General features: G+C 40.5%; 1 protein-coding gene across 1 annotated transcript in view; it reads right to left on the minus strand.

The window, feature by feature from the left end:
* Window positions 1-25,546, minus strand: part of CACNA1B (calcium voltage-gated channel subunit alpha1 B) — a 443,201-nt gene that overhangs the window by 84,968 nt on the left and 332,687 nt on the right. The window contains exons 25-31 of the mRNA XM_073541186.1: window positions 15,922-16,018; window positions 13,351-13,511; window positions 13,134-13,271; window positions 12,340-12,541; window positions 10,322-10,486; window positions 10,052-10,162; window positions 7,623-7,706 (exon numbers count right to left, since the gene is read on the minus strand). Of these exons, the coding sequence (XP_073397287.1) occupies window positions 7,623-7,706; window positions 10,052-10,162; window positions 10,322-10,486; window positions 12,340-12,541; window positions 13,134-13,271; window positions 13,351-13,511; window positions 15,922-16,018 (958 nt within the window). The remainder of the gene's footprint in view (window positions 1-7,622; window positions 7,707-10,051; window positions 10,163-10,321; window positions 10,487-12,339; window positions 12,542-13,133; window positions 13,272-13,350; window positions 13,512-15,921; window positions 16,019-25,546) is intronic.

A 25,546-nucleotide genomic window follows, 5' to 3' on the forward strand; every position in this document is an offset into this window, starting at 1 on the left:
TACTGGGTAGGGGAGGAAGCAAAATACAATACTGATATTACAGCAGGAGATCGCAGAGGATACATTTTGTGAGGTAAAACATTGTTTAAAAACAGTCAGTGAAATATTTTAAAAATGAATCCTCTGTGATCTCCTGCTGTAATGTCAGTATTGTCTCTTGCTTCCTCACCTGCCCAGGAGATGTGGTATGCTCTGTACACGGTCAGACACAGACAATTTTTAAAATGAATTTTCGTTCGTGGGAAAACTTCTTTATTGTGACCAACCTCTTCTGCCTGTAGACATGTTGTGCATCTGTCGCCGGGATCAGCCAAATGATTCACTGCGCCTGCACGGAATTCACGCAGGCGCAGTAAATCAGACCGCCGCCATCTTTGTGCAGACAGATAGTGGCAGTCATATTAAAACTGCACATGCGCTCCTTCTGCCGCCGGGATCAGCCGAATGATTCACTGCACCTGCGCAGAATTTGCACAGGCACAGTAAATCAGACCGCCGCCATCTTTGTGCAGACAGATAGTGGCGGTCACATTAAAACTACGTTTGCGCTCCTTCTGCCACCAGGATCAGCCGAATGATTCACTGCGCCTGCGTGGAATTTGCACAGGCACAGTAAATCAGACCACCACCATCTTTGTGCAGACAGATAGCGGCGGTCACATTAAAACTGTGCATGCGCTCCTCCTGTGCAAAGATGGCGGCAGTCAGTGAATCATTTGTCTGATCCTGACAAGTTTGCACCGGTGTTCCGCTGGTGGTACCGCGCAAGAGGCTGCGTACGGCGTATACAGTGTGTGTGTCTGTGTGTGTGTGGTGTGTACGGTGTATACAGTGTGTGTGTGTATGTTGTGCGTACGGCATATACAGTGTGTGTGTGTGGTGCGTATGACATATACAGTGTGTGTATGTGCGTGTGTGTGTGTGGTTCGACGGTGTTCCGCTGGTGGTACCGCGCAAGAAGCTGGTACCACCAGCAGTTTCCATATTGAGACACCCATTACTTGGGTGTCCTAATATGACAGTCGGTGAACTTCCGCCGCTTGGAATTCTAGGATCCGGACACATCTGGACGGAACAGGATGTGAAGACATTACAAGGTAAGTATATATTAGATTTGTTAATCACTTTGAACACTGCTGACTGGCAATATCAATTTCTTGGATATCTTTTTCTATCCCCTTCCTGTTTTATACAGTTCACCTACCTTTTCCCGTAGATTTGTTGACAATTGTTTTGCTTTCCCCATGAGTCAAAATCCACAAACATCAGTGGCTGGATGAAAGATGCAAGAGTGTGTCTGGATTCCAGAAACTCACTTAGCTTTTAGGCTATGTACCCACGTATGCAGAAAAAAACGGACTCCTTCCCAGGAAAAACGCGCTTTTTTTGCGCATTTTTTTGCACTTTTTTATGCGTTTTTTACAGGAGCATCCTCCTGCTCATAGAATATAGTTAGAAATGCGCTTTTTTCTGCGAAATTAATGAGCATGCTGCGTTTTTTTACCGCAATGCGTTTTTTTCGCGGGGAAAAAACGCATTAATGTGCACAAAAAGTGCAGAATTCATTAAAATGAATGGGATGCTTCTTGTAAGCGTTTTTCCAGTAAAAACGCTTAAAAAACGTGAAAAAAACGCTTACATGGGTACACAGCCTTAAACACTCAGACTGACTACAACCAAACAGGTCACAGGTGAGGATGTTACCTTTAGTAGCCATTCAAACCCATTTGTGTCAACTTCTGTGAATGTTATCAGGTCAAAATCACCAGGGTAAGTGAACCTTTGATCAGGGTATTTGGATGTTTTGGGCTGTCATTAAGATTTAAAAAGAGAAAACACAGTAGTTTGACAATAAATGGCTTTACCCAACCACTGGAGTGGAGAAAAATTTTGGTGTTATCATTCATAATCTCTGAAAAAAAAGGCCAAGAAAGCAAACATTCTGCCGGGGTATGTAAACTTTTGAATACAATTGAATCTACTAATTTGTAGATCTGCTTAATCTGATGATGGCATCATCCTTAAAGTGTAACTCTAGTCAAGAAAAAAAAGGTATTTGCTTTTGTCCTTGAATGCCATGAAAACACATGGATTCCCTTCGCTATGTCATGGATTTCTCAGAGGTTCTCCAACTTTCTTTGGACCTGCCTTTTAAAAGGAACCCATCATCAAGTTTTTTCTACGTAATCTGAGAGCAGCATGGTGTAGGGGCAGAGAACCGGATTCCAATGATGTATCACTTTATTGGGCTGCTTGGTGCAGTTTTGATAGAATCCCTGTTTTTGTTGCTGTAGATGTAGCAGTGCTACAAAGCTGAGCTGTGTTTAAGCCAGCCAACACATTTGATTGGCAGCTTCCTGTGTACAGTGTCAGCAAGCTGCTAATCAGTCCTGGAGGCGAGTTACACAGATTAGCTGGACTGCTGTGCAGGTGAGTCCTAGTCCTGCTGTGATAAACTTCTGCTGATAAAACACTGACTGTATTGAAACTATAACACAAGGCCTAATAAATGACACATCCCTGGAATCGGGTTCACTTTCCCTATATTATGCTGCTGTCAGATTAAATAGCAAAAACCTGCTGACTGATTCCCTTTAAGGGACACTAAACAATAAAAAGTGCATGAAAAAATACTACTTACTTTCTTTATTTCCCACTTTCCTTGTGTTCTTTTTGGTCTTATTACAAAAAAAAATGAGAAATATAAAGACATGTTCTATATGTGGCTTAGGAAATCAGCATCTCTCTTCCTTCTCTGATCTGTGCTTGATTGCTAGACAACTGGTCGGAAAAGGAGCCTTCCATCCCCTCCCTTCTCCCTTATTTGTAACAGGACAAAAATCGATTAAAGGCATTTTTCACTTTTAGTCAAGTGGACATCAACTGTTTATATAAAATCAGATCAAAATTTCAGGCGATATGGGGAGCACATGAGGTACTTAATGTTTAATGTTCCAATGAATCCAGTGATACTTAAAGGGGTTTTCCCTTAATCAATAGATTTTGGAATAATGATAACTTCCACAATTTAATGTGTTTAAATAAAATGTTCCTGTGCTGAGATAATCTTTCTGGTGTAGTGACCACTGTGTCCGCTAGGGGGCGCTGTGTGGATGTCCCAGGAGAGAGGATGAGTGGCAGAATACTGAATGACCGTTATGTATCTCAAGGTGGGTGGCCTTGGGATGGAGACTTGTGTGTATGTTGATCAGCAGTGATACTGCTGAGGTGCTGTTTCAATGTGTTTGGGAAGTCTCTAGGTAGCTGGTGAGACGGGTGGAACCAGTTACCTAAAAATCCACCCAGGGGTGTGGTTAAGAACGCTATTGTAAAGTGTGTATGAGTGGTTAAAGGACCTGTGATGAGGTCATGGCCATGTGACCCGGTGGACGTGGCTACGGACCATATAAGGTGGCCAGGGTAGGTCACATGAGTGAATGCTGGGACCTGGTTGGTCCGTTGTGGAAGGTCCCATCTGAGAGAGATGGGGCTGTCATCTTGACAGCAAGTGAACGCTGTGTTTAATGGCTGCACGTGCCTGATAGTTCCCTGGAGGGAATGGACATCTGCAGCGTGGTGAAGCAGCCATGAGGTAAACCTAGAGAGGGGATATAACTGTGAGGCTAAGAGATCCTGTGTGCTGGACATGGCACAAACCTGTGTGACCACAAGGATAACAGAGGGAAGCTCTGTCATGGACGCTATGCTGTTAATATGAACTTTATGTTGCTGGTCACGGTTTATGATGCCTAAATAAACTGCATGGACTGTGATTATTTTATGGAAAACCAGTGCCGGATGTGTTTATTTGGCTGCCAAGCGAGTGTCCCCTATCTGAATGAGAGCACTACATGACATCTTATAAATGTGCCCCTGCTGTGTACTGTGTAATTGCCGTGTCTGACCGAGCAGGAACATGGTCTGATCATACCACAGCTCTTGGGCGGGGGGGAGAAACTACACAGACATTACAGCACAGGATCCAAATTATTCTTTCCTTCAAGTAAAATGTTTTAAAAGCAGGCAGACAAATGTTTTACCTCACAAAAAGAATAAGTTGTGATCCCGTGCTGTCCTGTCTGTATACTCTTTTCTTTCCTCCCCTGCCCAGGAGCTGTGGTATGATCAGACCATGTTCTTGCTCGGTCAGACACGGCCATTACACAATACACAGCAAGGACACATTTATAAGATTATCTCGGCACAGGAACATTTTACTTAAACACACCCAATTATGGAACGTATTATTATTCCAAGATCTATTGTTTAAAATTAATTTTTGTTCGTGGGAAAACCCCTTTAATGATCTTTCCTTTGTGAATTTTGCAACTCATGCTGATCATGAATCTATTGTATGCATCTTGTGTGAAATACACATGTACTATTTGTATATTTAGTTAATTGACATATGACCATAAGGGGGCAGGGATATGAGGGGTTGTCCATTTTGTTTTATCGGTACCTGTTTAAAAATGAAGAACAAACTATCTACATAAAATCAGATAGTACTTCTCCACATCAGGTCTAGCACCGACCCCTGCCTTTGCTTTTTAAGGCTGCAGTGATGACATCATGTCTGCTCTTCCTCAGCCGAGCCACTGAGCTCTATGATTGGCTGCAGCGTTCATGTTAGTTGTTGATGTCACATCGCCAATGCAGCCAAATGACTAAGACCGGAGCAGCAGTTGGAAGCCAGTGCTGAACCCAGATACTGTCTGAGTTTGTTATTTTATATCACGGGAAATATTTGGGGTCCAATTTTCTAAAAGTGGAAAATTCCTTTAAGCCCCATCCCTCATCTGTTCGTAATATTAAAACTGAAACAATCTCACCCATGTACAGGATTTATTCAAGATACTCAATTATCCCTCTTTCTTTTCTAGGTTGTCTGATCTTTTCTGGGATGTCAGTACCCTCCATCTGTACAAAATGAACTTTCTGCATTGGGGAACATGTATTATTAAAAAAAAAAAAAAAAACACAACAGGGCAGACTTTGACATCACTCCATGCAGACTCATCAAGTTGTCATTTCCCAAGTAAAAGAGGTCAGGAGAACTTTTGTGGAATCCAAGTAAGTTTTTGAAAGTTTTTTTTTGGCCAGAGTTACATACAATATAGGATAAAAGCTGCAGGGTGTGAACCTAAACATTTTATATTTCAGAATGTGGCATTTACTATAGTCCCTACATTTTCTGGAATCGTACATATTTTATGAATACCTGTCCAAATGTTGTCAATCAGTGAGGTGTAATGTAACAGAAGAAGTATTTTTGGGCTTTTATGTCAAAATTCATTTTCATTACCGTAAGTTATTTTCGGAATATACTTTAAAATTCCCATGTCACAGTACTGACAAATACATTTTTTTCCTTTATGACCAATTAAATATTATTTTTCTTTCTAATTATTACGCGGTGGATTGAAAAGTATATAACATTAAAATGAAAGGGATTTTGCATGTGTCCACATTGGAAAGTGACATCACTCCACATTGTTGCTTTGTTTTTATTGAATTTGATTAATGGGATTATTCATTGGCAAATGTGAGGCTTCACAATCCGGAGTGAATACAGTTTCTTGGGAAACATGATGTTTTTGATGAAGATGCCAAGACACAGCCCTTAAATTCTTGCATTGCCGTCTAACAATGCAATTTATAAGGCAGTTAGTAATCGTGAAGGGGGACAACAGCAATGTTAGCAAAAATTCCATTTGTTTCAAGCAAACAAACCTTACAAAATATACAGTATGTATAGAGTTTTTTAGACCCCTAGTTTATAGACATAAATAGGTAATATTCTGTTGCAACCAATCACATAGGTGCTTTCATGAAAAGTTCATTTACCAAAAAAGTGTACATCGCAAGTGTTGGTAACACAAAGAAGTCTGTGGGAAAAATGCTTTGTAAATAACAGTCCTTCTAATATTCGGTTAGTATAAAAATTACGCACATGAAAGTTGTACCTGTCTTGCATAAAAATAACGGGCACGGGTGTCACATGGGAATTTTAAGGACCGTGACAATAAACCGTGCTCACAAGTGACGTCCTTCTGTGGCACCTGTGCCTGTTTCCTCTTAAAATTCGTCAAGAATGGCAGACGAGGGGGGAACAAGTGTCTACACTGAATCAGGAGAAGAGCATAACCTCTAATCTTTCCATGCAGAGACTAATCATTGTAAATAGAGGAATTTCACTTCTTATTTTACAGTGGCTTTTAAAATAATGTGTGAGACTTATCAAAACGTTAAAAAAAATATACGGTAATCGTTTAAGGACCATTCTTCCAAGTAGCAACTGGAATCTAATAGCTTGGTTTTGATAGATCTTTCCCTATGCCCATACACATAAGATTAGCCTGCCAATTTTGGCAGGACTGGAAGACCTTCTGATATGTATGGAGGGATCTTGTGTTTCCCTTCAACGGAAGGATAAAACATGATGGACTTAATTTAGAGGATCCTGTATCGCTCCTCTTTTGATGATAAATACTGTAGATGTTCAGCCAATGGGTTGTCACCTATTCACACGATAGGTGTAAACTTTCTCAACAGTAGGTGTCCCACCGCTGGGCCTGCAACAATCAGCAGAACAGGTAACTTTTATCCCCTGTGGAGAATTTTTATCCCAGTAGCAATAGGATGCGGCAGGTCGGACACCCAGCTTCAATCATTCCCTATGGCATTGCTGGAAAAAGCCAAGCACATACATTACTGACCCCATAGGGGATGAGAGGCATTCAGGTCACAGAGGCGCATTGCCCCTCCATTCTTGTGAGGATAAAAGTTCCCCGTTCTGCCGTTCAGTGCAGACCTCAAGTGATCAACATGTTTTCACCGATCCTGTGGACAGGCGATAGTTTTAACGGACAACCCCTTTAAGGTAAATGGCCAACTTAAGGGTACTTTGCCACATGCACAGACATTGGGGACTTTATAAGCTGCAATGCAGAGTTCTGTAACGTGGACCCACAAGGCCCTACATGTCAGGTTTTTCTGTGAGGCCCCATGATCTCCCTTCTCTTGGGTTCTGAATGAATCTGTGAGGTTGACCCTCTGCTATCATTAAATAGGTATGAACCCAAAATATGAAGAATAAGGTATACTGCACTAGAGATAATAAGGGGAAGCAATTGTCCATAACAATTAATGAGATTCCAGCTATTTTGTGCATATGGCAAAATTGTGCACTGACAATCCTCCAGGACTATAAAATTGATGACCTATCCTTACGATGGAATACCAATAATATATCCAACTTTTACCACCATCGATGATGAGCTGGTTGGCTCCAGTGAGCACCACATTCTCTTTAACCAGGCACAGCTTTATATTTTTAGGAGAGGCATTAGTTTGAATCGGACTGAACTAAAAACTAAGAGATTTGGGGAATAAACTAATGGCCTCTTTCACCCATTATTATCATTTTCACGAAGGTACCCACAATAAATGCCACCTCTACTTTGCATAGTTGATGGATTTATCTGAAGACCACAAACCATTTAGATGCATTTTGTAGTAAACTATACAGTGTCTATGTCATATGATAATACTTAAGATGAACAGGAAAGAAATGATGTCTTGTGTCTATCTCTTTTTGGTGTTAAATATAGTCTACTTACCGCTATCTCCGTTACTAAAATATCAGTAATACTTCCCAAAACCGTGACAAAGTCAAAGATATTCCAAGCGTCTCGTAAATAATTCTGTGTGGGGAAAAAGAGATAATTTTACAAGAAGATAACAGTTTAAATGCAAGAAATATGGCACCACATGGATAAAAACTGGTAAAGTGGGGCCCAAACAATTGGATTTCAACATAGGGATGGTCCATAAACAACACTGGATGGATAAAAAATGTGTAATCAAAAAGGGGAAGAAAAAGGTTTCCTAAATACCTCTGTGTGTGTTAGTGCGCATACGTGACCGCCGATCAATTATTTCTTAGGCAATCCTTGCATGTGTTGTAGCTGTTTAATAGCACTGAGACATACAGCTACGGGGACTCTAACTTTTTTTTGAGCACACCGAAGACACTCCGTTAGTACCCGAGCATGCTCGGATAACACCTTATCCGAGCACATTCGCTCATCACTACTGTCAAATCAACATTGAGCCCTAACTTTATTTTGCAGGTCAACAAAAAGCCAATAAGTCTGGTGATTTTTCTTAAAAAAAAAAAAAAAAAAGATATACAGTCTTGAAGAAGATACGTTGTCCTGGCCTATGGTCGATGAAGGATTATTAGGAATTGATTATTGTATAATGTAGTGATGCCTACTAATATTAACTAATATTATAACTCGCTGGATCAACAGATTTAACTTAGAATAATGAAAAGTGAAAAATAATACTAAAAAAAAATTGATCTCAGCTACCAAATCATTTGCTATCTGTACAGCCGACAAAGCAGATGTACTGCGGACGAAAACAACATATATGACATTTTTTAAGTTCTTCTCTATATTTTATTGCCTTCGTCGTTCAACATCTGCACAATACAAGAAGGTAAGTGAAATACCTTTTTTCCATTGAAAAATACAAAACTCTAATGCAGAACATGTGCCCATCCAATCTTGATTGCATCGCCATCTGTTATATCATTCACAAACCATGTAGCCAAAAATATCTATTATTTGTGGATTATTTCTAGTGAAGGTGATTGAGTCCGAAAGATTTTGGGGACAATTTTGCAAGCTTGACATACTTTACACCAGACTTGATGCAGAGGCCACTAGAATAAGATGGAGAGGAGAGGGGGGTGTTGGAGCTCACCACGCTGTGCGGTAAATCAGATGAGGTTAGAAATCCACTGGTGGGTGCTGATCCCGCTGATGAGTGCAGCCAATCTGAAAGGGAAGAGGATTCTGTCTGCCACATCCATCTAGGCAATATAAATCTAAATTTTATTGAGTGAACATAAAAAAAAATATTTTTTTAATGTTCACTCAACAAAATTTAGTTTTACGGTATATTGTCTGGATGGATGTGGCAGACAGAATCCTCTTTCCTTTCATATTAGAAAAAGGTGGGTAAATTCAATGAGACATGCACCTCTTGAATTTGGCGCTTCCTTTAGCTGCTGTGCGCCAGTGTCAGGAATGTGCTCCAGTCTTGGACCGGAGTACATTTTAGCTGTAATTGATGCCACTTCTGTGCCATAAAATAAAGTGAGTTTATTCGGGCAGCACTAGCCTTCACCCTATCAGCATGAAAATGTGAAAAGCCTCAAATATTTTGCACCAGTTTCATGAAATTTTTTTTTAAACAAAATGTGTTATGAATCGGGCCCTTGGTCTTTTGCTGGAGATTTTTGCAGCATAATATTTTGCCTGAGTCCTTAATTGTATCCATTCGTACTCTGGTTGCCTATGACAAAAAATGCCTTTTTTTGTGTGTGTGGGGAGGGGGTGATAATTATCTTATGTTTGATCTGTTATAGCCTTATGCACAAAATTAATAATAAAAAAAAAAACTTGAAAGGTTTGATCAGTAGGCACCCAGGAGGCAAGACCCCCACAAATCTTTAAAATGAAGAATGAAGTAGCAGTGGTGATCAGTCAAGCATCTCTATCCTTCCACAACAAAGATGGATCAAATCTTCATTGTCATTGTAGCTAAATGCTTCTCCTTCTTTGTTTTAGCCATCAGTGGAGATCTACGCACCCAGACCCCCAAAGATCAAAACTTTTGAACTGAATTGATGCCATAGGAAATGGGAAAAAATGGAAAAAAAAGTGCTATATAATGTACACATGAAAAATTTGCAAAAATTGCTATGAAAAAAGGAAGGTACTTCATGCATAGATTGACCAATATATGTGAGCTCTATTGTCACGTCAAGGCGTCCTTCGTAAATTGGGTCTCTGTCCTGATATGACACCTCTCCTGGGTAAAAAAAGCCTAAAATTTATGGGGCAGGAATGGCCCAGCTAATCTGCTTAAAATCACCTGTGGCTGATGGGAGTGGGAGTTCACATGTCCAAAGGGCTATTTTCTATTGAAATATAGCCTTATAACCTGGGAGTTATCTATCAAAGCAGATTCTTACCAGAACACCAAAGGCGACAATCTTCAAAATACACTCCAGTGAGAACATTGATGTGAAGATGATATTCAGACATTTTAGCATTTCTTCATATGTATCAGATGCTCCATAGAACTAGTAGAAAACAAGGACACAAAATGATTTCACACTGCTTAGTAATTATTTATGTTGTGAAAGCTCTTTCTGTAAACTTCACATTATGGGCTTTGGTTCAAGTCTTGTTATTGGATTTGTTACATCTCAACTCAAACTATAACTATGAGGAGGTCTTACCTTCATCATGAGGACGATGGTGTTCAAAGCAATCATTACCATTATGAAGTACTCAAATGGAGGAGAAACCACAAATCGCCACATTTTGTACTGAAATGACTGCCGATTTTGAGGCATGTATCGTGTTAGGGGCTTGGCGCTGATTACAAAGTCTATGCAGGCCCTCTATGAGGATAGAGAAAAAAAAAACAATTTTGGAAAGAAGGCATGTCTACCAGGATCAACTTAGTCATACAAAAGTTCTGACAATTACACAATATTAAGAGCTTTTTCTTTTTCTCAGAAAATACCCTATCATTATAGGTATCATCGTTGATGACTCAAATAATGATGTGGACTTCTTCTTTTAGCAGAAGTTGAAGCTGATGGCGGGCCATATTGGACAACCTGTTTTCCCATCAATGAAATTCCTACATCCTTGGCGACATTATTGCCAATACAAAAGATTAGCATAATACACAGTTGGTTACTCTACATGGTAAGATCATTATAAAGAGTACATGCATTTGAAAAAATTACGTATCTATAAGTATTTGTGTCTGGTCTGCTGAGCCAAGTCAGAAATACACTGCTCAAAAAAATAAAGGGAACACTAAAATATCACACCATAGATATCTCTGAATGAAATATATCAGTTGCAAATCTTTATTCATTACAGAGTGGAATGCATTGAGAACAATAAAACATAAAAATGATCAATGTAAATCAAAATGAATATCCCATGGAGGTCTGGATTTGGAATAATACTCAAAATCAAAGTGGAAAATGAAATTACAGGCTGATCCAACTTCAGTGAAAATGCTGCAAGACAAGTAAATGATGCTAAGTAGTGGCACCTGCATATTGTCTCACAATTGGTCTGGGGATTTTATCCCGGTAGCTAATGGAAGTCACGGTACCTCTGGCTAGCACATGGAGGGCTGTGTGGCCCTCCAAAGAAATGCCTCCCCGCATCATTACTGACCCACTGCCAAATCGGTAATGCAGGAGGACTCCACAGGTAGCAGAACATTCTCCCCAGCGTTTCCAGACTCTGTCACATCTGTCACATGTGCTCAGTGTGAACCTGCTCTCATTCATGAAGAGTGCAGGACACCAATGTCAAATCTGCCAATCCTGGTGTTCTCTGGCAAATGCCAATTGCCCTGCATGATGTTGGACTGTAAGCACAACACCCACTTGTGGACGTTGGGCCCTCATACCACCGTCATGGAGTCTGTTTCTGACAGTTTGACCAGACACATGGATGTTAGTGGCATGCTGGAGGTCATTTTACAGAGCTCTGGCACTGATCCTCCTGTTCCTCCTTGCACAAAGGAGGCGGTAGCGGTCCTGTTGCTGGGTTGTGGCCCTCATACGGCCCACTCCACATCTCCTGGCGTACTGGTCTATCTCCTGGTATCTGCTCCATGCTCTGGACACTATGCTGACAGACACAGCTACCTTCTTGCCACAGCTCACATTGTGCCATCCTTGATGAGCTACACTACCTGAGCAACTTCTGTGGGTTGTAGACACTGCCTCATGCTACTATACAGTACCTCTAGGGGTGAGAGCAATGACAAAATGCAAAAGTGACCAAAACGGCAGCAAAAAAGGATGAGAACAGAGAAATGGTCTGTGGTCACCCCCTGCAGAACCACTCCTCTATAGGGGTTTTTTTGCTAATTGCCTACCATTTCTACCTGTTGTCTGTACCATTTGCACAACAGCAGGAGAAATTGATTCACAATCAGTATTGCTTCATAACTGGTCAGGTTGATTTCACAGAAGTGTGATTGACTTTGTAGTTACATTGTGTTGTTTAAGTGTTTGCTTTATTTTTTGAGAACTGTATTTCAGCAGGAATTGACCTGCTATCTTGCAAATTCTAGTTCCAAGGCAGATGGAAAGATTTACCTTGCATGTCTCGGAGTTACGCATAAGGATGCGTTTGATGTGTTGGAATGTAATGACAAAACAGAGATGATTATACTGGTTTTGGTATTTCTATTCTCCCATCCCCAACTTGCTCATACCTCATTCTTCTCCAGACTGCACTCTGACATAACTTTGTCACCTTGCTCTTGGAACGTGATGATAATCAAAGCTACAAAAATGTTTACAAAGAAGAAAGGAAAGACCACAAAATAAACCACATAGAAGATAGACATCTCCATTCGGAAGCCTGGCGTTGGACCTTGCTCCTCATAGGTGGCATCCACAGAGTGTTTGAGGACACTAAAAAAAAAGAATATCACTCTATATTTAGACTCGTTTTGTAATTTTTGTCATTATTGTCCTATAAATGGTATCTTACTGCAGACCCCCTAAACCTTTCCATACATGTTTTCTGCTCCCTCCCTATACTGGACCTTGCATTCTCTGTCAACAATTAACTCTCCTCTCATCACTCTTTTCTTGGTCTATCATCAACCATTTATCATTTCCTTATGTCCACCACAGTCCTGTTCACACAATACTCTCTCCTTAAACAAATTTTATTTTAAATTTGATCAAACACCATAAATAGCTATCAGCCAAATGCACAGGGACTATTATTTCCAACTCTCTGCCTTACACATCCATGCTTGGCCAAGCCTGCAAGTGTTCTCAATAAGGGGAGGAGAGTGAGAAATTTCCCTGAAGAATAAAAGGATTGGGCTTTTGAAAATCAACATGCCTGACCCTTCTTTTCCATGACATCTTACATAGAGGGAGTTGAAATAACTCTGCATGCATTACATGATCTCATTAGTATAACCAACTTTGGTTTAACCTATTTGGAAAGGACATAGGACCAATATTCAGTTTCTATGAATCAGATACTCACTTGGGCCACCCTTCTCCGGTGGAGACCGTAAAAAGGGTCAAAAGAGCCCAGAGCACATTGTCATAATGGAATTCGTATTTCTTCCATTGCCTAGCCTGAGCGCGCACATCGTCATTTTCATAGTTCAAGTATTCTCCCCTGGACAAAGAGAAAGCCATGAGGACATTGAATCAAATGCAATTCATCAGGTCATATCCTCAGAGCAGTCATCACGTACCTGCAGTCTTTTTCCAGATCTTTTGACTCATCTGTACAGTAGAAGAATTTGCCCTTGAAGAGTTGAACTGCGATGACAGCAAAGATGAACATGAAAAGCATGTACACGATGAGGATGTTCAACACGTTCTTCAGAGAGTTTACCACACAGTCAAAGACGGCCTGCAAAAAGAGAAGATGGTAATGTCAGAATGTGCTGTTATTAATAAAAAAAAATATATATATACACTGTACATATATATATATATATATATATATATATATATATATATATATATATATTAAAAGATCACAGCCTGAGAGGTCGCGCAGATCCACCACAGTTATCTTTTTGTCACAAACAGCTCTCTGCTGCCCCTATCGTGCAGGCAATTATATGATTGACCGACGATTTACAGAGGGGGTCACAGGCTGCTTCCACTAATGGCCGGTTATTGGGAAACTAACAGTGAGTGTATGGTGTGTATCCTCCAATTCAAACGCATGGATTATATATATACTCCTGTACAGTCGCTGCTGACTCCACAATAACCCAAGAACAAGTCGTTGCCACCACCAGTTGTTTTTTATACAGGATGACTGAGCGCCTGATTTCTGGTAGCGTCGGGGTGCGGTTTATTGAACGAAACGAACAGAACTATTAAAGGGAATCTATCACCCCATTTTAGCCCTATCAGCTGCCGGCACCGCCATCAGGGGCTTATCTACAGCATTCTGTAATGCTGTAGATAAGCCCCTGATGGCGGTGTTGGTAGCTGATAGGGCTAAAATGGGGTGACAGACTCCCTTTAAATTTTATATTAATCCAGAATGATAGGCAGTGTTTATAAAAAAATATACAACATATTTTACAAAGGGGACAAAACAATACAGCATATACAGTTACATAAAACAAAGAGGATAAACAGAAGAAACTTATTACACCTGTTGTCACAGTAATGCCTTCCGATTTATGGAGGGAGGCATTTCAGGAAATCAGACAGCACCCACAGTTACCTGTGCCTCCAAGTGCTGATGATACCCAAAAGTTGACATTTGCCTTTAAGTAGCTCCTAAGTTACACCCACACATCTCCCCTCAATGACTCCTTACAGTGTTGGACATGGGATGTGGCTTCAGTTTCAGAAAATTGAGATTCAATAAATTGATGATACCTTTACTCCTGAGAGTTGCAGGTGCTCAATATCGACGTCATATTTTTAATCATAATTTTATCAATACATACATACCAAATGTGACAGGTGTAGCCTCGTCTCTCAGGTCTGTATTCAATTAAATGGTCATCGCTCAGTGGCGTGAAATCATGCTTTGTATTCGCCACATCATTCGTTTCCGAAAATATAATTTTCCTATCTATTGGATAGACACATTACTGGGGTCCTGGGTTCAAAGCCCACTAAGGACAACATCTGCAAGGAGTTTGTATGTTCTCCCCGTGTTTGCGTGGGTTTCCTCCAGGTACTCTGGTTTCCTCCCATACTCCAAAGACATACTGATAGGGAATCTAGATAGTGAGCCCCAATGGGGACAGTGCCAATAATGTCTGTAAAGCGCTGTGGAATTAATGGCACTATAGAAATGAGTAAAATAAATAAATAAAAATTAAATAATAATCAGACATAGAGATGCCAGATCGTTTAGTTTTTCAAAGTCTTATCTTGGCCGTGAATCTGCTCTACATTCCCGATGTAGGGCCTCACATCTGTTAGCCACTAGGAGTTTGCTTTTACCTAATTCCAAAGGAGGTGGCCAACCACACAAATTAGAGTGCAACATCTCTGTAAGCATTTTAATGTTCTCTGATATATATATATAAACATTTCGGTGGCCTGAGACCCTTGGCTTCACTAATGAAATTGTTGCACCAAGATCAATAATATGTGACATAATTATTTTTATTTCCCATTTTTTAATTTCTTGACAAATTTAATCTGTTTCTTGGTTTGAATTTATTACATTTGAGGGTTTTTGTTGTGTGCTAAGTGCCCATACACAGTAAATTAACAATGGCTGTACCTGATGATTTTGGCCTCATTCACTGACCATTTGATGTGTATGAGAGTGTCCTTATGCTACTCCAGCTAATGGCAGATGTTGGAAAAAGAAGGATTGGCCATGTAGTAACTCAACATGTTCCATTCTTTGCTCTCTCTGGAGATGAGCTATCGTCAGAAGAGTTTTGCAATAGCATATTTCCCTTTCCCCATTAAGAACACATTAATGTACTTCATAAACACACACACACACGTGCCGGACTCTGCGTGGGCGAGCGTATGTGTGAGAATTTTTACCCTTGAGAGCAAAGGATTAGTCATTTGGATTTCAACATAACTGATCCTAGTTTTCCGTTAAAAAAACTTGGGCAAAGATCTAACACACATCAGTTGCCAGTGCCGGCCACAAAGCAAGTGCATAACGTGGAAACAATATGTGACTTTTTAGAAACCTACTAGCAAAATTAGTTTAAAACTACTACCCAATTGGTTACTATGGGTTAAAGAAATCCCCAATGGTTCGTTAACATGGGTTTATATCAGATGCTAGAAAAATATGATGGAAAGACAAAGCCAACCTTTAACTTGGGAAGCCTCTTGATGGTCTTCAGAGGACGTAGAACACGAAGAACCCTCAGGGATTTGATAGTGTTCAGATCTTTTCCTTTGTTCCCTCTACAGAGCACACACACAGAGGTACAGTCAGCATCCAAAAGACAGGAAGGGGCGCTAAGACGAGTGACGTCCCGAAGGAGTTGTGTTCCTCGTTCTCTTCTTTTGAAGAGACCCCACTTCAGTTTATGAATGAATTATGCATCAGGGTTGTCATACTTTGCCAGCCACCGTTACTTATAATACAGAGAACCATGATAGAAAACAGAAGATCTATGTCGCCCACAAAGTTGGCATCATCTTTTTTAGATTAGTTGAGTCAAAATTGATATCTCATCCATAGACATAAATGGAAAGGGCAAACCTTCTTTAGTGCAATTCAAATGAATTTGGTATCTTGTGTCTTGGCAGTATGGGACATGTCTCTTATTATTACTATTATTATTATTAGCCTTCATAGCCAACATCTTCCCAGTTCCAAAAATTATTGAGGGCTTGGTTGTGGGTCTCTATGCAAGCTACAGTTCACAATTTTCGAAAGAAGACCCAAAGGGTCCCAGAAAGCCTAGAAAACACCTCGAAAGCGAATAATCAGGGTTTAGAAATCAATAATCAAAACCAGAAAGCACCAACAAACAAAAACCCTTAAAATTTAGCTTTTAATAGAATCATTAAAACAACCCATACATTGGACATACCTATGTATAGCAGGGGATCAAAGGTCAGTCATTCATATGAACAATAGATATTATGGATAAATATATAGATGCAAGGGCAAAAAACACTATAATGCCCTAATGGGCCCTACAATGACCCTTCCTGACCGTGGAGGTTGGCACCCTAGTTGTAGACGATATGGCGCCCCCGCTCAACGTCGGCGTCCCTGATCACGCCCTAGACCACCCTAAGTATACAAAAAAGGACACAAAAAGAAAAACACACACACACCTACAGTACGGAAAATACAAAAGTGAAGAGACAATATGTCTCAATTAAAAGTGCTAGAGTGCTGTAAATCTTATCTCGTAGAAAAAATCTGACGAAATAGCAGCTTTAATAAGACTTATCTCGTAGTCAAAAGGACAACAGGCTACAGTAGACAAAAACTTAAGGCCCTTTTACATTTAGCGATGCACCAGCGATCCGACCAGCGATCCGACCCGGTCAGGATCGCTGGTGCATCGCTAAATGATCGCTAGTGAGCTTTCATACAGAAAGACCTCACAGCGATGCAGCAGCGACACAGCGCACGATACTTACCATTCACACACAGCGATCCTGCGTCCTCCCGCCCGCGTCCAGCGTCGCTCGTCGTCACAGCAGGAAGTCTCAGCAGGAAGCGCCCGACGAGAAATGGAGCCGGACATTCTCGCGCGATCAGCGATGGACAGCGGGGGAGCCGGTCGCTGGTAAGTATCACACATAGCGATATCGCTAGCAATATCGCTATAACGTCACAAAACCGGTGACGTTTTAGCGATATTGCTAGCGATATCGCTTAGTGTAAAACCCCCGGCTTAATACCCTAAGGGGTTTTGTCCCAGAAAGCCTAGTTACCATAACACACGAATATATGGAGCAAGATCAGCACAGCTCCTCCGTACAATTGTTCTTGGGCACTGCAGCTCAGCTCCCATTAGCTGCAGTACCCAGGGATGGTCAACAGCACACTGTATCCTTGTGACTTTTAGTCCAGGACAACCCCTTTAAGTCTAATCGCAAGCAACCCAGAGTATTGAAGGTATAGTACAGCCACTAAACTTAACCCACATTGTGGTTGTCTAATCTCGGCCCAGAGCAGGCCATACATTGGGAATTTCAAATGGCTGCTTTCTGGAAGACTTGTCGTCCGTGGTTGGTCATTGAAGGTTGTCATATTGGACAACAATTAGGACAAAACGATCAAGTAATCTCAGCTGTGATCTGTGCTCGGTCTAGGCTTCCATTGATAGGCTGCAGATCTATTGCTTGTCCCTTTTTGATAAGATGTCTCGTGTAACAAAAAGGCATCGATCTCTGACAGAAAACAGTCAAAATTGGCCATTTTTGGTTGACCAAAATTTTTAGCGTTTGTCACCCTAAGATAGAGACCTGGACTGCCAATGTTGACAATGGGTTGAAGTTTGCTAGCATCTCCCTGAAGGTCCAATGCCAGCATGCCAGGGAAATAAAGCTGTCCGGATCCATAAATCTGGCCAGCTTCACCACGCTGCTTATAAGTTCTATAGAAAAGAGCTTGTATGCGCTACACTCACTGCCTAGAAGAGCAGCCACCACTAAGGGACTTCAGAGGTGGTCGGTAACCTGGGCAATGACTATTACGCAAAAATATGGAAACGCCAACCATTCTTGAGAACGTATTATTATTGATAAGACACAAAAGAAAATAATTGATGGTCTGGAATCACTAACAAGTATTCAGGACTCGTATAGGTTGGCATTTCTAGAAAATAATGCTCATTTCTCTGGTTATTTCACAAAGTGCAAGTACTCTTTCTTCGGTGTCACTCTATGGATAATATATGGATAATATATAATTATGATATGTACATGATATGTACATGTTTGGTTCCTCTGTATTATAGGCACACATGCTGTTGACTAGACAGATGTGCAGGAGCAGTGGCAAGAAGGGAGGCAGCAGGCCAGAATTGAAGGATTTCTCTGTTTTCTGATACACACTGCAAACAGTATAGTAATCGCGGATAACATTCAATCCTGGCGCTGTTGACTTGTTCAAGGTTAATTCAGATGTATATTCTTGTTAAATATTAACCAAAACCTGATTCCCAAGATTACCAGTGCTGGTCAACAGCCTACAAGGGACCTTCCCCTAATGCAGAACATGCGGTACACATGCATATCCTGGTTATTCATGCAGACCTGTTATGAGTAATACCGTGTGCCGGATTAGACAAAACAAATAATAGTAGGTCCACTTCCAAATATCACAACCGTGTGATATACAACTATTCTAAGTAACCTGTCAGGACGACTTTACAATAAAACTAATGGTATGGCTGTATAGGTCATAAAAACGATAACTGCCTTATAGTAATCCGATGTGCCAGCATTGAGAAATCAAGCTTTAAAGCAATGTGCAAATTAGCATGAAAGTGCAATGGGGCATGTAAACCCACTTGGAGTGCACTGACACGCCCCCAACACAATCTAATTTTCATGTGGATTCAAAGCACGATTTCTCAGCCCTGGAACATCAGATTTCTACAAGACCGGTATCATTTTAATTGCTATAATAGGACCTATACAGCAATACCACTAGTTTCAGTGGTTAAATTGTCCTAAAAAATGACATTCTAAGGTGAAAAAAAAAAAACAACAAAAAAACTAACTGTCCATCACAGCACAGGTATAACAGGTCATCAGAGTGGAATGGCGGAGGAGAGGGTGCGGTTCACGGTTGCCCCTCTTATAATACAATTATATTGTATTCCTGGGGTTAGTCAGGGTTGAATGAGGTAAGTGAATGGGTGGATTACTGAATGCAGAGAACACGCCTTTAGCCCTGTTCTATCATAATGAGAAGTGGACTGGCACTCAACATTCATGGACGCTTATGAAAAACTGTTGTAGAAGGAAAGAAGATGTAACAGAGTGACTAATCTGATTTTTTTTTTGAAGGACTATATTAGTCACTGCAGGTTACAGCAGCTTTAATGCTCAAGTTAGTCTCATGATTGCTATTCTGCCTCTATTGTGTCGGTGATGTATGACTGAGAGGGGATTTCACTTGCTCTAGACGTTTTGCAAATTGCAGTATGGCCATGCTACATTGCAGAATAATGACAGTAAATTGTGGGCATATTGCAATCCGCAAGTTAGAAGAGATCTAAATCTGGGGCATCTTTTGTGACTACTAACATGCCTCCAACGTGCCTTGCTTGATGAGGACCTGTCTCATCCATGTTCTTGATTGCAAACCCAATGACTTCAGGGGGGACTGTGTAATGCATCCTTTTTTCCCTTGGAGTCGCTGCAGGAAAATTTGACATTTGCTACTTACTGTAGTATCTATAGTGTATTTTGTGACACCATAAACAGGAGTGAGTAATTCTGCTTTTTGGTTAAGGACCTAGTAGCGCATCTTAGTCTACTGTGTTTTAAAGAGCTACTCCTATTTTTTACACTGACGATATGTCATTACTTTGTGATGCGTGAGGGTCTAACCTCTGGGATCGCCCACCATTTCTGAGAATGAAGGGATCCATTTTCTGTTTTTTCAACCCGCTGTGCAGGGGAACTGCAGCTGCTCCGTGGACAATCGGTTTCAGGTGCGCTGCTATGCAGAGAAAGACACACGAGGGTCCTCAGTGCTGAATCAGTCCTGCAGCCCCTTCATTCTCAGGGATGGTGGGAGTCCTAGCTATGGCATACTCTAGTGATACGGCATCATTTTATGAGATGGGAATACCCCTTCAATGAATCGTGATTGCGACTGATTTTTGGAAGATTGAAATGGCGGAGAGCGGATCAGATGGTATCATTCCAATGACACTAGATTATAAGTGAAGACATACAGGAATTCCTGTATGTGCCAAAAAAAAGAAATTGAATTTACCCAACAAAACTCCTAGAGAAGAAAAGAGAGAATCCAGCGACAAGGAGACAAAGAGAGAGCTTATAATCAGTGACATACACACAAAATTCTCACAGTGCAAAGAAAAAAGACTCAACAGCAGCACAGAGCGCTTACAGCGCAGACAAATACATGCGTGGTTATATGTTATTAGATGACAAACCGGGCTTAGTTATACAATGATGAACACTCCATGCAAAGCTAACTGATGTACTATGCTAATACGGAAGTGCTTGCTTTTGCAGCTATAGACCTACAGGGGGCAGCAGGTCTCCAATGACAATACCTGAATTTTGTAGTTTTTGACTCTTGTTTAATGCATGCATCAGACATTGTGATATTCTATAATGTGCTGGATCTGTACATGTGTGTAATGTATTCCGATGGTCAGTCCTATCTTTATTGTCTTACATTATCGGACACTGCTTGCAAAAAACAAGCACTTTTGCAATTTACTGTTTATTAACTCCTTCACCCCAAAGCCTGTTTTCACCTTCTGACCTGGGCAATTTTTACAATTCTGACCACTGTCACTTTATGAGGTCATAACTCTGGAATGCTTCAACGGATCCCACTGATTTTGAGATCTGAGACTGATTTCTCGTGACATATTGTACTTCAAAATTTACTTGATATGACTTGCGTTTATTTGTGAAAAAAATCGGAAATTTGGAGAAAATTTGGCAATTTTCAAACTTTTAATATCTATGCCCTTAAATCAGCGAGTCATATCACACAAAATAGTTAATAAATAACATTTTCCACATGTCTACTTTACATCAGCACAATTTTTAAAACTTTTTTTTGTTGTTAGGACGTTATAAGGGTTAAAAGTTGACAAGTGATTTTTCATTTTTACAGCAAAATTTGCAAAACCATTTTGTTTAAGGATCCCCTCCCATTTGAGGTGACTTTGAGGGGCCTATATGACAGAAAATACCCAAAAGTGACACCATTGTAAAAACTGCACCCCTCAAGGAACTTAAAACCACATTCAAGAAGTTTATTAAGCCTTCAGGTGCTTCACAGGAATTAATGGAATGTGGAAGGAAAAAATAAACATTTAACTTTCTTTCACAAAAATTTTCCTTTAGACCTAATTTTTTTGAGTTTCGCAAGGGTGACAGGAAAAAATGGACCATACAGTTTGTTGTGCAATCTCTCCTGATTATGCCGATATCCCATATGTGGGGGAAAACAACTCTTTTCATGCTCGGCAGGGCTTGGAAGGGCAGAGCGCCATTTGACTTTTTGAATGCAAAATTTGCTGGAATAATTAGCGGCGGATGCCATGTCGAGTTTGGAGAGCCCCTGATGTGCCTAATCAATGGAAACTCCCCACAAGTAACACCATTTTGGAAACTAGACCCCTTTGGGACCTTATCTAGATATGTATTGAGCACCTTGAAACCCCAGGTGCTTCACAGAAGTTTAGAACGGTAAGCCGTGAAAATAAAAAAATCACATTTTTCCCATAAAAATCTTTAACTACAAATTTTTTATTTTCACAAGGGTAACAGGAGAAAATGGACCCCAAAATTAGTTCTGCAATTTCTCCTGAGTTTACCGATAACCCATATGTGGTCGAAAACTACTTTTGAGGCACAATGCGAAGCTCAGAAGAGAGGAAACACCATATTACAGTGCAGATTTTGCTGCACTTGTTTGAGGCTGACATGTTACATTGGCAGGTGCCAAAACAGCAGAACCCACCAAAAATGACCCCATTTTAGATATTAAACCTCTCAATGAATTTATCTAGGGGTGCAGTGATTATATTACCACAGGTGTGTCACAGAATTTTATACCATTGGGCAGTGAAGAAAAAATAATTTACATTTTTACCACCAAGATTGTGTGTTAGCCCCAAGTTTTACATTTCCATACTGGGAAATGGGTAAAAATGGCACCAAATCTTGTTCCACAAATTCTGCTGAATGTAGAAATACCCATATGAGGATGTACAGTACTGCTTAGCCACACGGCGACACTCGTGAGGGACAGATCGCTATTTGCCTCCTGGAGTGCAGATTTTCCTAGAATAGTTTGTGGATTCCATATAAAGAGCCCTGAAGTGCTAGAAAAGCAGAATTTCCCCCTCAAGTGACGCCATTTTGGAAAATATAACCCTTTGGGAATTTATCTACAGATGTAGTGACAATTCTGACTCCATTGGTGTTTTCCAGAAACAAGCAGCAGTGGATGTTGCTGAGTGAAAATTACAAACTGCCTTTGTAGTGACCAGTACATTTACGCACAGCTCATGCTTCTGAAGACATGCACCTGTAAGCTCTCATCACTACAGAAATGGCAAACATGTGAGCTCTAAATGTTGTTTAGGCACACTGGGGCTCAGAAGGGAGGGAGTATTTGGATTTTAATGTCTTTTGGGGGGCAAGGAGCCATTTAGCTTTTCCAGAGCCTTTGTGCTTCCAGTAACGTGGAAGCCCACTATATTTCCGTTAACAGATGACGGATCTGAGTGAGGGCTTGCATTTTTTTGTGGACTGAGTTGAAACTTTTATTTGGAACATTTTACAAAACATTTTTGATCACATTTATTCGGCGCTCTACTCTGAGCACTTTGGGGTTTCCATCTAAATCTCTGAGTGACATGACAGATGAAACCCCCAATGGTTCCGTTCACTATAATGAGGCAGCAGAGTTACTCTGGACTCCATCTGGTCTCTGGTCAGCGGTGTCCTTTTCAGAAGTGCACAAAACTGTGCTCGACGGCACTTTAATGCAATCCTATAAAGATGGACACCGCCGGATCACAGGTCCTATGGTGTCCACAGTGCTTCAATCTGCCTCATTATTGGGATATTTCCACTGGGGATTCTATCTGAATCACGTATGTCAGAGATTTACACGGAAACCCCAAAATAAGTGCTCAGCGTAGATGGCAGGATAAATGTGCGTCAAGCCTTACTGCGATCTTTGGGAGGCAGAATGAAAAAATTAACAGCAGGTGAAGAATTGGTTTTATTTATTTCTACGCCGTTCCTCGTGTGGTATAAGTAATTAGGCAACTTCATTTTTAGGGTCGGTGCGATTACAGCGATACCAGATTTATATTGGGTTTTTATGTTTGGCTGCTGTCACACACTAAAAAACGTTTTTATTGCGAAAACTAGTTTTTGCATCACTATATTTAGACAGCTATAATTTTTACATATTTTGGCAGATGGCTTGTTTTTTGTGGGACAAGCTAACGTTTTTATAGGTACCATCTTCGGGCTCGTGCAGTATTTTTGATCACTTTCTATTCTGATTTTTGGGAGTTAGAATGAACAAAAAACAATTATCGTATTCAGGAATTGCTTTTGGGGGAGTTTACACCGTACCACGTGTGGTAAAATTGGGAAGGCAGCTTTATTCTTCGGGTCTGTATGATTACAACGAAACCCCATTTATATTGTTTTTTTGTTTTGTCGTTTTTAAAGAATAAAAATTATTTTATAGGAAAAATAATTATTTTTGCACTGCTTTACTCTGGGAGCTATAACTTTTGAAATTTCCCACTGATGGAGCTGTTTCCTGGCTTGTTTTTTGTAGGATAAGATGACGTTTTCAGCAGTACCATAATTACAGTCATATGTAAAAGTTTGGGCACCCCTATTAATGTTAACCTTTTTTCTTTATAACAATTTTGGTTTTGGCATGAGCTATTTCAGTTTCATATATCTAATAACTGATGGACTCAGTTATATTTCTGGATTCAAATGAGGTTTATTGTACTAACAGAAAATGTGCAATCTGCATTTAAACAAAATTTGACCGGTGCAAAAGTATGGGCACCCTTATCATTTTCTTGATTTGAACACTCCTAACTACTTTTTACTGACTTCCTGAAGCACTAAATTGGTTTTGTAACCTCATTGAGCTTTGAACTTCATAGCCAGGTGTATCAAATCATGAGAAAAGGTATTTAAGGTGGCCACTTGCAAGTAGTTCTCCTATTTGATTCTCCTATGAAGAGTGGCATCATGGGCTCCTCAAAACAACTCTCAAATGATCTGAAAACAAAGATTATTCAGCATAGCTTTTCAGGGGAAGGATACAAAAAGTTGTCTCAGAGATTTAACCTGTCAGTTTCCACTGTGAGGAACATAGTAAGGAAATGGAAGAACACAGGTGCAGTTCTTGTTAAGCCCAGAAGTGGCAGGCCAAGAAAACTATCAGAAAGGCAAGAGAAGAAGAATGGTGAGAACAGTCAAGGACAATCCACAGACAACCTCCAAAGACCGGCAGCATCATCTTGCTGCAGATGGTGTCACTGTGCATCGGTCAACAATACAGCGCATGCATAACGCCTTTTTGTATGACCAAACAACTCAATCTTTGTTTCATCAGTCCACAGGACCTTCTTCCAAAATGTAACTGGCTTGTCCAAATGTGCTTTTGCATACCTCAGGCGACTCTGTTTGTGGCGTGCTTGCAGAAACGGCTTCTTTCGCATCACTCACCCACACAGCTTCTCCTTGTGCAAAGTGCGCTGTATTGTTGACCGATGCACAGTGACACCATCTGCAGCAAGATGATGCTGCAGGTCTTTGGAGGTGGTCTGTGGATTGTCCTTGACTGTTCTCACCATTCTTCTTCTCTGTCTTTCTGATATTTTTCTTGGCCTGCCACTTCTGGGCTTAACAAGAACTGTACCTGTGTTCTTCCATTTCCTTACTATGTTCCTCACAGTGGAAACTGACAGGTTAAATCTCTGAGACAACTTTTTGTATCCTTCCCCTGAAAAGCTATGTTGTTTTCAGATCATTTGAGAGTTGTTTTGAGGAGCCCATGATGCCACTCTTCATAGGAGAATCAAATAGGAGAACTACTTGCAAGTGGCCACTTGAAATACCTTTTCTCATGATTTGATACACCTGGCTATGAAGTTCAAAGCTCAATGAGGTTACAAAACCAATTTAGTGCTTCAGGAAGTCAGTAAAAAGTAGTTAGGAGTGTTCAAATCAAGAAAATGATAAGGGTGCCCA

This window comes from Dendrobates tinctorius, unplaced genomic scaffold (genome assembly GCF_039654945.1).
Source record: "Dendrobates tinctorius isolate UK_male_01 unplaced genomic scaffold, ASM3965494v1 ptg000120l, whole genome shotgun sequence".
Taxonomy (NCBI): domain Eukaryota; kingdom Metazoa; phylum Chordata; class Amphibia; order Anura; family Dendrobatidae; genus Dendrobates; species Dendrobates tinctorius.